Here is a 14,385-nt window from a genome sequence, read left to right as displayed (position 1 = left end):
TAGGTGAGCCTGCAGCTTCCCTCGGCTGTTCCTGCCCATCCCCAAGGAGCGCCAGAGCCAGGACAAGGGAGTGAGCGTGACAAGAAGGCATATTTCGGTTTGATATAAAGAAGCCCCTTTAAAGCTTTAGGTAGTGAGCTCACTGCTCTTAGGAGTATTCAAGCAGATGCTAGATGATGATCTGTAGGGAGAATTCCTGCATTTAGTGGGAACTTGGACAGGACACTATTGAAGGCCTCTGTTAGCTCCAAGATCCCGCGGCCCTATCATTCTAGGTTTCTCTTTCTCTAGCTTTCTGACTCTGGAACCTGGAACCTAAGTGTTCAGAGTGGTGAAAGTTGAAGACTTCGGCCCTCTAGAATTGTAACTCTGGCATCTCAAGTGTCCAGAATTTGAAGACTTGAGGATGAGTCTACAAGGCTCAGATTTTCCCATTCAAAGGATTCTGTGATATGAAAGGGAAAAAGAGGAGGGGGCAGGTCTCACTTGGTGCCATCCAGTTCTGCCCCACTGGGTGTCAGACTAACCCACCTGTGTGTGTGCACGCCTGTGTACATGTACGTGACGTGAGCGTGTAAGGCTGCAGAAAGTTTTGCACCCAGAGGCAGCCTGGCTTTCCTATCCTGTGCCTTTCCAGTTTCCCTGGCCCGGCTATTTGAAGGCTGTCACAGGGATAATTATAGCCCCCAAACAAAGCTGGCGACTGCAGGTAGCCATAGCAACTCCTAGGTACCGCCAGTTCTGTTGTAGAGATGTGTAAGTACAAACAAATGTTGGTTCCTTCCTATTAGCTTAAAAGGTAAAACTTGAAAAGGTTCATCAACTTCAAAGCCACAGGTTTCCATGAACTTGCCAGTTAATGGGGGCGCCTGCCAAGGAGGTGACAGCTTCATATTAAACACTTTAGCGCTGGTAAAGAGTTGATGAGATTTTAAGTACTCAGGCAGTTTCCAGATAACTCGGGAGGCTGGAGATGGGACAAGGGCTGTGGATTCCAGCTCTGCCGCTCACCAGCCTCGGGTGGGTGCATAACCTCTCCAAGCCTTCGTTTCTGTATAGCCAGGTGGGATAATGGTCGACCCTGCCCTGCCAGCCCCTCGGGGATGCTCCGAGGTTCTCAAGAGGGCACCGGCCAGAGGGTGTTTGAAAACGGCGCTGCCAGGGCTGAGGATGTAAATCAGAACCTAGGGATGCTGATTCTCTTAGGGGTGTCACCGATGGGCCCCAAGTGGCCAGCCCAGGCCAGGCGCAGCTCGCTGCCTCTCTTCCTTCTGCCCTCCCCTCCCACACTGCTGGGCTCACCCTCCAGCAAGGGGCCAGAAGTAGGAGCTGAGCCCTCGGCAGTATCTCTCAGAGTTGCCTTTTCCTTTGATCCTGGGCCTGGCACAGAGTAGGCCCTCCATACCAGGCTGGTGAGTGAACAAATGAACAAATACTAGCCCCCCAGAAAATCCCTATGGCATTTTAGCTACTCAACTTGCTGCTGAACCTTCCACTGTGAAGGCTTCATGGCTCCTGGAGGTTCACCAGCTCAGTGTCCTGGGTTAACATGGAACCTCAGTGTGATTCCAGGAGCACATTGTCAGGAAGGGGTCTGTGTGCCTCTGGCCCTTTTGGTTGTTAGGAATCAGCTGACTCAATAAATAAATTGGTCTCACTCAAGGATACACAAGGGGTCACACAGGAAGTGGCAGCTGATGGTAATCCTCAAACTGCAATTGGAGTGGGCTTTTCAGCGGTCAGAATGGAGACCCAAGGTTGCACAGGGGTCTTACCCAAGTTTGGGGGTCTTACCCAGTGTTGGCCACGAAACCCTCTTTGACCCTGCATTTCCTACCACCTAGCCAATTCTCACCAGGGATCTGACTGGTGTAGCTAATAGACATTGACTGTTTGGCAGAGCCCTGCCATTGGCTGCCTCGGGTGAGGTCCCAGTCCTGGTCCAATCCACTGTGACTAGCAACAGGTTTGGAGAGAGGACATGACTGCGGGCACTGGGGCAGGGCAGTTATCTTTAGAAAGGGCTGCATATGTGGGGCAGTCATAACTGACATGTCCAGTACAGACCCAGGATGGCCAGGACACCTGCTTGTCCTTTCTGAGCCTCATGGTCCACAGCTGTAAAATGGGATGGTGCTCACTACCTCGCAGGGTCATTGGGAAGATTAGATATAATCCTGCCCAAGGAGGCACTTTGTAAACCATAATGTTCTGTGTAAACCTTGATCATAGCACTAAATAAACTGTACTGTAATTTTGTTCCTCTTACTTATCTCCCCTAGGAGACTGAGTTTCTTGAACATCAGGATGTGTTTTATCTGGTTTTGTGTCCTCAGCATGTAGCACAGTTTCTGACACACAGTAGGTACTCTATAACTGTGTGTTGGATGGATGGAGGAATGATGATGGATGGATGGATGGATGGATGGATGGACAGATGATGGTTGGGTAGGTGGACGGATGAGTGATGGATGATGGGTGGGTTGGTGAGTGGACGATAAGTGGGTGCATAAATGATGGCCAGATGGATGGATGATGGGTGGGTGGATAGATGGGTGGTTGGGTGGATGAATGGATGATGGATGGATATAAAATAAAGGCTGATCATCCTCCACTTGCCTTCCTTGCAAGGCCAGCCATCTTTTTAGTCAATGAACATTTATTCAGTTCAAATTTGGTACACCGCACTGTGCAAGGTCCAAGAAATACACAGATGAATAAAACAAAGCCCCTGACCACGTGAAAATCAAAGTAAGGTGTTCAGGAGCATGGATTTGGGGGCCTGAACTCCTGGGTTCAAATCCCAACTCTTGCATCAGCTAGCTGTGCAACCATGGCAGATTTCCTTAACTTCCCTCCATGAGATGGTGGTAATGTCCGTATTTATCATATAGGGCTGTTGGGGGACTAAACGAGTTACCAAATGTAAAGTGCTTGGAATAGGGCCTGGCACCCAGCAAAGTCTCTGTGAGTATTGGCTGCTATGATACTAATGGAGGGGCCAGCATGGAAACAAAGAAATATGATGCAATGAGGTAAGCAGTGCAACAGGAACACATACAAATAAATGGAAAGGGCAAGAAGTTAATTGTACCTTGAGGGGTATATCCAGCAAAACTTTTCAGAGAGAAATATGTGAGCAAGACCATGACGCCAGGAGTTTTCTGGGTAGAGTGGGAAAATGCAGACTCCAAGAGGTTATGGATCTGCCTGGGTCCACCCAGCTATAAGCAGGAAACCATCTAGCCCCTTCCCACTGCCCTGATGGGTGAGGGCATTCTCGCAAAGTGGGCAGAAGGTGGACAAAGCGACTGCTAAGGGTCAGGACAGTCCCAGGGCCAGCCAGAGTGACTGCTGCCCTGGCTAATAAACATGACAGGTCCTCTTGGGATGGCTGACAGCAGGGGGAGTTGGGTTTCAGGCCATTGGCATCAGCCTTGGTCATGCTCTTTCTGTTGGCCTCTGAGAGCCCAGACGGTGATCCAACCTCCTCCCCACTCTTTCCACACACACAGCTCCTCCCCCCGCCAACCTGAGGCCTGAGTTGTCCTACCACCCCACAATGGCACCTGCCTCAAAATAGCTTCCATGTGAGGGCCAGAGAAATGAAAAGATTAGACCCCTGCATGAAAGGGGGGTGGTGCAGGGAGGGGGAGAGAGAGAGTGAGCGAGCTGTCAAGTGATCTCTGTCAAGCATCCGGGAAGGTATAAAAACCCTTTAGGGCCAGGCAGCCTCAAACCCCAGCTGTCGGAGCCAGGATACCCGGTCAGCCCACACTCGCTCTTTTTCTCTTCTTCAGACTGTGCCATGGTGCTCAGCGACGCAGAATGGCAGTTGGTGCTGAACATTTGGGCGAAGGTGGAAGCTGATGTCGCAGGCCATGGGCAGGATATCCTCATCAGGTAAAAGGAAGAAATCCCATTTCCCCTATCACCTACTTCCTTCCCAAAGATCAAGAATGTTCGCCTGCAAGGTGGAACGGTTGCCCGGGGTTGACCAGCTGGCTGCGTTAGTTGACTTTGTTAAAGCCCTTATTTGGTTCTCCTTTGCTTTTATGTGTCAGAGATTGGAGTCAGGAAAGGAAAGGGGATCCATCTCACACCTATGCCAGCAGCTGGAAGGAGCTTGACAATCAAATCCTGGATGCCTAGAGCCCACTAAGTGGTATCCTAGAATTATAGACAGAATTAACAAGAAAAATCTGAGAGATCTGTCTCACCTCACCTAATGGATGAGGACAAAAAGGACCTGAGAAGGGAAGGATGACCCCAGAGTCACAAGTCCATTAAAGTCTGTAAAATGTCAAGGCTGAGACATGGCTTTCAACATGAGATATGTAGTTCTAGAGCTGCCTCTGCCACCGAGCAGCTGTGTGACCTTTAAGAAGGTACACAACTTCTCTGAGCCTCAATTTCTTCTCCTATAAAATGGGTGGAAATCCTAATATATACGATATAGAGTGGAAATAAGAATTAAATAAGATGATGCATGTAGGGGGTCCAGCATAATTCCTGGCATAGAGTGAGTCCCAGAAGATGTTAATAACTATTATAGATGAAGCTTAGACTTGGGCCCTTTAAAGAATTATAATTAGTAAACAGAAGACAGAGACCCATTAGTGACTTTTTTTTTTTTTTTTAAAAACCTCAAAGGTACATTTTTAGTTTTTTTTTTTTTTTAATTATCTATTTATTTATTCACTTATGGCTGTGTTGGGTCTCCGTCTCTGTGCGAGGGCTTTCTCCAGTTGCGGCAAGCGGGTGCCACTCTTCATCGCGGTGCGCGGGCCTCTCACCATCGCGGCCTCTCCTGCTGCGGAGCACAGGCTCCAGACGCGCAGGCTCAGTAATTGTGGCTCACGGGCCTAGTCGCTCCGCGGCACGTGGGATCCTCCCAGACCCAGGCTCGAACCCGTGTCCCCTGCACCGGCAGGCAGATTCTCAACCACTAGCGCCACCAGGGAAGCCACCCATTAGTGACTTTTGATGTTGAGTATGTCTTGAATTTGAGGGCTCAGAATAGTCTCCAAGCACATCTTGCCTTCTGTAGCAAGGGGTTCCTGAATAAACAAACAAAACCCCCCACAAAATTCTGAGTTTTTCAAGTAGAAAATGGCTTGTGGCTTGTAAATAGAATCTCATGTCCCAGTTGCCTTCTTCCCCAAATGGTGATAAGGTCTCCCCTCCTCCTGGCCCTTTCTCATGCTCTGGGCAGCACAGGTCAAAAGCCTAATGCGATGTATGTACATCAATATTTCTGCACGTGGGAGAAGGTGGGCCCCAGTTACCACCAGTGAACAGATTGTCTTTCACACTTTAATTTACAGATGAATTTCTCCTTCTTTATGAGCCAAAGTAGGTTATCTTCTCCCACTTAGATGCCCTTTCAGCCTCCCTCGGGCTTCACCCATCTCCAGCTCCCAAATCTGGGGAGAATGCCCAGTCCTATAAGCCCTGTTATCTGGAGTTCGAGCCCTTAATAGTTCATGCCAGAAACACTTGAGAGAGGACAGTCAAGTTCTCTGTTGAATCTAACTGATTAGATTCTTGGGGTGTTCCTTTATGTCTTTCTCCTCTTGTGTCTCTGTCGGTTGGCTACTTGGGTTGCAACAGGTCCTGCCTGATTGGACAAAATGCTCGCCCAAAGTTGACATCAACTCCTCAGCCATCCATTTGCTGTGTGACCTTGGACAAGTCGCTAGTCCTCTCTGGGTCCCATTTCCCTATTTGCTGAGTGAAGGGATTGCCTGCCACTGTCTCTGAGATCCCTGCCTGCTCTCATGCCCTGGCATTCTCTGACTCCATGATCCTACCTTACTTTTGGAGAGGTGGCCGGGTAGCTGGGGTGGGAGACCAGTTTGCCAAGCAGGAGTCTTTCCCAGGTGATCTGGGGGCTGCCAGCCCTAAGTCAGTGACTTGGATGTCTTGAAGGAGACTTGGGGTATTGTGTCATGGGGAAACATCTCCTCCTTTCCCAGGGTGGACCAGAGAGAACTGCCTGGGGCCAGGTGCCAGGGACGAGACATGATGCTGGAGACTGCTGGCCCCTGGCAGACCCCAGAGAGCCCAACAGCCTGTCACGTCTTAGGCTGTAGGACATGCAGAAACCACGCCAACTGGTTCTGCCCTCTTAGTGTTTGGGATATGGAGACAAGGAGAAGGGGCTGCAAACTCCTAGGGCTGAAAGTGCCCCTTTAAGACCTGACCTTTTGGTTCTGTTCCAGATGCTGAACCTGGGCTTTCTTACTCATCTTGAAAAGGTCATTTCTCCCACTCCTCTGATTATAAAAGAGGGCAAATTCTGTTCAGCTGAGTCTGTTAATAAAACACTGAGGGCTTCACTGCAAGTATGTGATCATTATGTTCTAGAACATAATAGCTGGAAGGTCAGTTGGAGAGTCTGGCTCCAGGAAAGGGGGTGCTCAGGAGGGAGGAGGCTGCTGAGAGGGCTTCAGGCCCCTGCCTTTCTTTCTTTTCCCCAAATTTTTTCTGCTTTATTTACTTTTGCATTTGAACAAAGGATTTTGAGGCCATGGAAAGTTTGAAAGCCACTGCTGGTGGCCAATACGTCTCATGTCGCCGGGAGGAAACACGGCCCAAGAGTCCGAGCCACCCAATGGCAGCTACAGACAGGACCAAAAATTCCCAATCCTAACGATGATGATGATGGTGGTGGGGACAATGATGATGGAGATGGTGATGATGATGATGATGATGGAGATGGTGATGATGATGATGATGACGATGATGAGGGAGATGGTGATGATGATGGAGGAGATGATGGTGATGGTGATAATGGTGCTAGAGATGGTAAAGAGGACAGCAAATATTTATATATAGAGTACACAGTGATTGCTAGGCCCTGTGTTAAGTGTTTCACATATATTTACTCATTTAAGCCTCACAACAACCTTATGAGGTAGATATTATTATGATCACCACATCTAACAAAGAGGTTAAGTAACTTGCCCAAAGTCCCACAGCTGGAATTCAAATCCAGGCAACTTGGATCATTACGCCTGCTCTCGACCCCTATGCTACATCATCCCACAGTCTTGACACACTAGAGATGCGTTCCCATCCTCATCTGGTTCTTTGGTTCTAGAGCAGAGAAAGATTTGTGCAGGCCTGGGAGAATCCTCTGTCTTCCGTGTGGGTGTCTGATTGGGCCTCAGCTCAGAGAACAGCTGGGAAATGGCCTCCTTTCCCTCTGACTTGCCAGCAGACCTGTGATAAACTAGGCAGGTTGACGATAGGATTGAGGATGAAAACACAAGGCAAGTGAGCACTTCTGAAACACTGGAGAAAAACCCTCCACCCGTTTCTACAGGGCGGGGGCCTTCCATCTGCTCCTTTTCCGGGTAATTGCTGTCACAAACATCCAGGTATGGCCTCCTGTGGCTGCCCTGGGGGCTCCCAGCTGCAGGACTCGGGGCCAAGAGAGGGAGGCGGCTGTGTGGTGCCAGGATGATCTGGTGGGCTCTCCTGAGCCCAATTTTTCTGCCCTGTTTAAAGCGAACCTGGCTCTCTCTCTGGCTGGCAGGTGCTGAGAGTGGAGGGTGAGGTGGCGGTCAAGCCTTAGAACTTGGAGGCTGAGAAATCAGCTAGACCAACCCTTTTGGTTTACAGATAGTTACGCCAAGACCCAGAGAAACCGAGTGACTGCTTCAACGTCACACAGCACATCGGAGGCAGAGCTGGGGCCAGAACTCAGCTTCCATAATTCTCAGTGCCGAAGTCTTTCTCCCAGACATCCAGGGAACTCCCCAAATGTTTGAGATCCCTGGCCGCCTTGGGTCCCAGGTCCTTGGCCCTCTTCTGCCCCAGACAGTCTTCCTCCAGTGTCCCGACCTCAGGCCTTCGCCTGTGGGTTCTGGGTCTTGCATTTGTCAGGCAGGAGTTCAAGGATCATTGTCACCAGATAATAATAGTCAGGAGCTCAGGGACCCTTGTGTGAAAGGTGCCAGGGATGAACTGTCAGTGATGTACAAGGTTTGGCCGGCGCCCCAGATGAGGTGGTGACATTGGGCATGGCTGTGGACAGCCCTGAGTGTTCTGGGGAAGCGGGAGGGATACGCCCCCTGGGAAAGGGAGCGCTTCCCGTCCGTGCTACGTCGTGCGTGCATGTGCGTGTGTGCGCACGCCCCTGTGAGTATGGGTGTGTGCCATGAGATACTTGTGCACACTGGAGTGTGTCCACAGTTAGGTTTAAGGGTGTCGCAAAGCCAGGAAGCTACAAAAGAGGAACCTTTAAAAGAACTGAAGCCATTAGACAGGAGAAGGGGGAGTCAGGGCAGACAGGGTCACTCCTGCAGAGGTTTCAGGGTGCGACACAAGGGAGAGAACGTGAGTTATGGAACCATTCATGTGCGTTTGTGTCTGGGCTCTGCCACTGACCAGACATGTGACCCTGGGCAAGTCACCTACCTCTGTGGTCTTCTGTTTGCCCATGAGTGAAATGGGGAAAATCACTCCCGCCCAGGTGGCAGGTATGACTCCCCTTAACTAACCTCCACCTTTCCGCAGCAGGAAACACTGAGGTCCAAGGCGACAGGTGGCTGCTCAGATCACTGTGGCCAGCTCACTGGGACACTGGCAGGAGCTGGGACCTGGTCTTTAGCGGTGGCTCCCACCAGGGACCCTCACCATCGGTACTGTGAGGGGCCAGGGAGGTGCAGGGAGTCAGAGCAAAATAAGCAAGAGCTTTCTGAGGTTTCTGAGCTCAGACTGGAATGGCTCTCACAGGTAGTAGTGAGTCTCCTGGAGCCAGAAGTATTTAAGAAGCCAAAGGGCGATCCCCAGGCAGGAAGCTGCAGAGATGGTCCCCTGCATGGGCTACTTTTTGAGTCACTCAGACCTGATTTCAGTCTGGCTCTTCTGCACCCCGGCCATGTGATGTTGAGCTAGGACTTCACACTTCTTAGCCTCTGTTCTCTCATCTGTAAAGTGGGAATAATATGTCCCTAAAGGGAAGCGCAGGTGCAGAGCCTAGCACGGACCTGGCACACGGCGGGTGCTCAACAAATCCAGGTCCTTTGGCCCCAGTGCTCCCCCTTTTCCCTGCTCCACTGTGATGCCATTTAGTCATCTATGCTCCCAACAGCTTAGAGGAAATGGGGGTGAAGCCAGGTGCAACGCAGAGATGTCTTTCTTTCCTGCCTTTCACTGTAACAATGAATAAGAAGAAGATGATGATAAAAATATTTAATAATAGCAAGCATTTATACACTTCTTGTGTGGCCCTCAGCATATACTATCTCATTTAATCCTCACGCTTCTATAAGGAGGGACTCGTTATCTCCATTCCTTGGATGAGGAGGCTGAGGCACAGAGAGGTGAAGTGAGTTGCCCAAGGTCACACAGCTGGGAGCTGGGAGAGCGTGGGCTTGAACTCGGGTCTGGCCACCTCCAGACCCCCTGCATCTGACTCCAGCCCTCCTTGTGCCCACAGGCTCTTTAAGGGTCATCCCGAGACCCTGGAGAAATTTGACAAGTTCAAGCACCTGAAGACAGAGGCTGAGATGAAGGCCTCAGAAGACCTGAAGAAGCATGGCAACACCGTGCTCACCGCCCTGGGGGGCATCCTCAAGAAGAAGGGGCATCATGAGGCGGAGCTGAAGCCCCTGGCCCAGTCGCATGCCACCAAGCACAAGATCCCCATCAAGTACCTGGAGGTGGGCGGCGGGACCGGGGGCGGCTGGGAGGATGGAAGGAGAGGCCTCAAGGGCATGAGATTTGGGTTCAAGCCCCAGCTCAGCCACTAACTTGCTGGGTGACCTATGTCGTTCCTCTTTGTTCCCCTGTTTCCTCATCTGTAAAGTGGGTTGCCACCCACTTTGCCTTCCTCCTGGGTCATTGAGAGTCAACATATTTCTCCCCCAAATTAGTATCTTGTTACCAAGGAGGAAGTGGATATGGGATGCACAACTTGCATTCTCTCCACAGGTAGGTACCGTTATCACACCCACTCGACAGATGAGGAAACTGAGACACAGAAAGGTTAAGTAGCTTGTCCCTGGTCACAGAAGCAGCAAACGGCAGAACCAGGATTCAGACTAGGTCTCTATTCCTCCAGAACCCCGGCTCCTAATCCCTGTGACACTGGGAGTCGGAGACATATAGGTCTCGTTGGCAGGAGTTCAGCAACTGGGGCTCAATTCCGGGTGGAAATTATTAGTTCCTACATCTTTACAGATGAAGAGAGAAAGCCTCAGGTGTCAGAGGCATAAGCAATTGGTTTGAACCCCCTGTGATGGGCTGAGAAGTTGGGTGGGCTGGGGAGAGCCTGAGCTTCGAGTCTTATGTCTAGACCCAGTGGGAGGAGGGGATGTGGCAAGAGGGAGCACTAGGGTTCTGGGGGATAAAGGATCCTGTGGATATCACCCCTGGGGATGGGAGCAGCAGGCAGGTTGGTGCAGCAGTAAAGGTAAGGATAATTATGATAGCTCCCGGTTAGGATGGGCCATGATAAGCTATTTGCCTGGGTCACTGCATGGAATTCTCACGATTTCCCCATGAATGTAGGAATTGCATTCAGTGTTTTCTTTCCCTCTTACATAAAAGAAGTTCAGAGGTAGGGAGCCCAGAGCTGATATGGGAGCCCCATAGTCACCAGGGATGCAGGTTCTTTCTGTGTTGCCATCCTTGGCATGTGGTGTCCACCCTCAAAGTTGACTCATGGTCCAAGATAGCTGCTGGAGCTCCAGCCGTCTGGTCCATATTCCAAACAGAGCAAGAGGAAGAGAGGAAGTCTCTCTTTTAAGGAGCCCTGGAAATCTCATCCAACAATGCTTTTTACATTTCATTGGCCAGAAGTTAGTTACAAGACCACATCTATCTGCATGGAAAGCTGGGAAATGTAGCCTATTACCACTCCAAATACAACTAGTGTTCTCTTACAAGGAAGAAGGAGAAAATGGACATTGGGCAGGCAGTTAGCATTCTCTTCCCCAGGTAGGTACTCTTCTCATCCCCATTTTACTGATTTGGAAACTGAAGGCTCAGAGAGGTTAAGTAGCCTGCCCCAGGTCACCCAGCTTATAAGCCAGGAGGTACAATCTGATCTATGGTACTCTGGAACCCAAGCTCTTAATCCCTTGTGGCACAGCATCTCCCATGAACAACCACCACCACCATCCTCTTCAGCCTCACCACCCTGCACCCCTACCTGCTCCCCCAAGTCACACACAAACAATCCTGCCTGCCCATCTCAGCACCCCAGACATGAGGAGCGGGTCCTGCATCTGAGATTCTGCACGAGCAGTGGTCCCTGCCCTCCCCATCTTCTCTTGGCAAATCCCTGTTCATCCTCCAAGGCCCAGCTCAGAAGCCACCTCCTCTGTCCTGGCCCATGAGGCAGTCAGCTGCTCCATCTGCCAGCCCTCCGCTGCGAAGGCATTTATCCTCATCGCTGCCATGGCGCCTGCCCGGCTGTATTGTAATTTGTCTCTTTACCCAGCTGTCTCCTGGCTGGGACACGAGCTCCTCAAGGGCAGACCCTGGCTCCTCCTCTATCTGAACCCCAGTGGCATGTGGAGGTGTTTACAACACAACTTGAATGATGGATCCCCTCTCTAGGGATGAGCAGACCGGCTCAGAGAGGGAAAATGATACAGCCAAGGTAGCACTACCAGCTAGCAGACTAGAGCCCAGGTCTACTTGAAACAGGTTTAATTTACTGCATAATCCCTGCAAAAGAATTAAGACAGAGCCCCATGTCTGCTCTTTCCCTCACTATGGAACCTTCGTCTGTGCTCTTCATAAGAAATTTCTCCTTCTCACCTGTGAGTGAGGGGGCACAGAGGGCGCTGGGTGCTAAAAGCAACTATCTTTACTCAATCTTCCAGCTGCCCCAGCCCACAATTTTCTAAGTATTTGTGGCTCTGCCACTGACCCAGGAAAACTGAGTGGGGGGACCTAATGGGGTCACGAGCCCCTATTTTACAGGTGAGGTCACACATGGAGGTCAGGGAGCTGGGCCTGGAACTTGGGTCTCTAAGTTCTCCATGGGCAGGGCTTGCTGATGTCAGTCCCTCCCCCCACTTCGTTTTGTTGTGTTTATGACATTAAAAGGGAATTAAACACGTGTCCAAATCGATGCCCAGCAGCAGGTGTTTGTGGAGCGCTCCCTGTTTCTGAGCCAAGCAGGGTTTACTAGATGTCGACATTTGTGCTTCTGAGGCCGCCCTCAGTATATGCTCCCCCCCACTCACCCAACCCCACCCTGCTTTTGGCCACTTGCACCCCCGGCGCCGGAGCAAATGGGCAAACCCAACCGCAGTGCCCTCTCTGTCTCTGTCCCTGGCTCTGGCTGTCATTTGTCCACGATCCCCTGGGTCCACTTGCTACATGACCTCAGTGTGGGCCTCTGTAAAATGACACCCTTTGACCACAGGCCAGGGTAGTGATTGGCATCAAATCTTTCTGAACCGTTGAAAAAGCACAGTAGCTTCTTACAGACACAAGATCTTTCAGTTCCTAAAGCAGCCCCGTGCTGTAGAGATGCCTGTGTCCATTTTCCTGGTAATGACATTGTGGATGGTAAAGTAAACAGTGAAGGTGAGGCTGGTGTAAGATACAGTTGGTCCTGGGGCTGAGTTGTAGGCCTGATCCCTTTCCTCTTCCCTTCTCTCCTTCCCTCCCACCTATATACTTCTGAGTACCAGCTCTGTGCTTGGCACAGAAAATATGATGTTCTGACCCCCTGCCCAAACCCCAAAAAGGCTATTTAAAGCAATCTCCATCCTAAGCCATTAAACGCAAAAACTAAATACACACAAATGGAAATAGTTTCTTTCTAGATTTTCTGAGTGCCAAATCCTGGATAAAACCATGGAATAGGAGCATTTCCCTTCCTTTCCGAGGTTGGGTCCTCGAGCTGAGCACAGCTGAGCTGTACCAAGATGGGCCTCCGTTTCCCCATCTGTACCTGTCTCGCAGGGTTGTGGGATTAAAGGAGTTAATCCATGGAGGCCGCTCAGCCGCATGCCTGATGTATAGTAAGTGCTCAATAAACAACGACCCTGGAATAAAGAGAAGATGGGTTCGGGCTGATTCCCATCTGGCCCCTGGCTTGTCCTGCCCGTGACCAGTACCCCTCTGCCCCTGTCCCTGCAGTTCATCTCGGACGCCATCATCCATGTTCTGCACAGCAGGCATCCTGGGGACTTTGGTGCCGACGCCCAGGCAGCCATGAACAAGGCCCTGGAACTGTTCCGGAAGGACATCGCCGCCAAGTACAAGGAGCTGGGCTTCCAGGGCTAAGCCCCAACCCCCATGCCCCTCTTCCCACCCACCTGGGCAGGGAGGGAGGGGACTTAATCTCGTGTAGCTGTAGGGTTTGCTTCTGAGTGCCTGCTTTGTTTGTGAGAGGCGGGTGGGAGATGCGGAGGCGCTGGGGGCAGGGAGGGGGATGAGGGTTTGTTCAAGTGGTTTCACGTGCCTGGGGACCGGGTTTCCTGTGGAAGGTCGTCAGCTTGGTAACCAGGAGAAGCTTGGCTCTCCTCACTGTGGCCGGCAGTTTGGGTCACACTCAATTCGCCTTTCACCTAAATTCCAACCCAATTCCTTCCAACCTCACCTTAAATCCCCAATCCAAACTGTCAACCTAAACTCCAGCCGTAATTCTCTGATCCATCACCTCACCCCGAGAAGAAAGCAGAATGCCCCCCTTGCACTGAGAAGGTCTGGGCTGGGCTGGACAGCCACACCCAGCCCCTGGGATGCGTGGTGTCTGGAACATAAGTGTACCTTCTCAGGTGATGGAGTGACTCACCTGGCTTAATAAAAGACTCGCATGCCATAGACTCTGCCTGGTGTTTTTCATCCCCTGGAGCAAGTGAAGGGGGGGTTCAGAGGGAGAAAAGGCCATGATGGGATTGCGTGTGCAGAGAGCCTTATGGGGAGGAGGAGGGGAGGGAGGGAGGAGGATGGGCAGGAGGCAGAGCCACCACTCAGTGGCAGGGTCAGTGCTGGGCACTGGGAGATGGAGGGCAGAGCCTCGTCTGGTGGGGGCAGCGAGCAGTCGATCTGTGCCAGGAGCCCGGGGCTGTGTGAGCCCAGAGCAGAAGATGCAGAATCAGGGGAAGATGGTCATTGTGGGTACCACAACTTAGGTAATAAACTCAAGGATACTAGTTAGTAAGTGGCAGAGCTGGGTTTAATGTGTGGCCTGGAAGCTGGCAGGGACTCCATCTGGGGAGACAGCTAGGCGGCCAGCCGCTGGCAGGCGCTGACCTTCTGGCCACAGAGCAAGGACAGACGCATGGGGAATAACTTACCAACACAGGCCAAGAGACACAATCCCTGTCTACAAAGGCCAACCGCATAGGCAGAATGTGTAAATTTTGCTCCAAGGACCCAGAATAAAACCTTGGCATGTGACCG

General features: G+C 51.2%; 1 protein-coding gene across 1 annotated transcript; it reads left to right on the top strand.

Moving 5' to 3' along the window:
* Positions 1-3,690: 3,690 nt before the first annotated feature.
* MB (myoglobin) lies at positions 3,691-13,350 on the top strand. The gene is made up of 4 exons (XM_068560796.1): positions 3,691-3,705; positions 3,801-3,903; positions 9,452-9,674; positions 13,117-13,350. The coding sequence occupies exons 2-4, from the start codon at positions 3,809-3,811 to the stop codon at positions 13,261-13,263; spliced, it is 465 nt and encodes a 154-aa protein (XP_068416897.1). The 5' UTR covers positions 3,691-3,705; positions 3,801-3,808; the 3' UTR covers positions 13,264-13,350.
* The last annotated feature ends 1,035 nt before the right edge of the window (positions 13,351-14,385 follow it).

Source organism: Eschrichtius robustus, chromosome 13 (assembly GCF_028021215.1).
Source record: "Eschrichtius robustus isolate mEscRob2 chromosome 13, mEscRob2.pri, whole genome shotgun sequence".
In the NCBI taxonomy this organism is placed as follows: Eukaryota; Metazoa; Chordata; class Mammalia; order Artiodactyla; family Eschrichtiidae; genus Eschrichtius; species Eschrichtius robustus.
Note: the sequence above shows the minus strand (reverse complement) of the source record. Positions and strands in the feature narration are given on the sequence as shown.

Excerpts from the sequence above, each read along its gene's own strand:
- MB (XM_068560796.1), top strand. The coding sequence starts at position 3,809 with ATGGTGCTCAGCGACGCAGAATGGCAGTTGGTGCTGAACATTTGGGCG. Across the intron at positions 3,904-9,451 it reads GGGCAGGATATCCTCATCAG|GCTCTTTAAGGGTCATCCCG; the intron begins GTAAAAGGAAGA and ends TTGTGCCCACAG. Across the intron at positions 9,675-13,116 it reads TCCCCATCAAGTACCTGGAG|TTCATCTCGGACGCCATCAT; the intron begins GTGGGCGGCGGG and ends CTGTCCCTGCAG.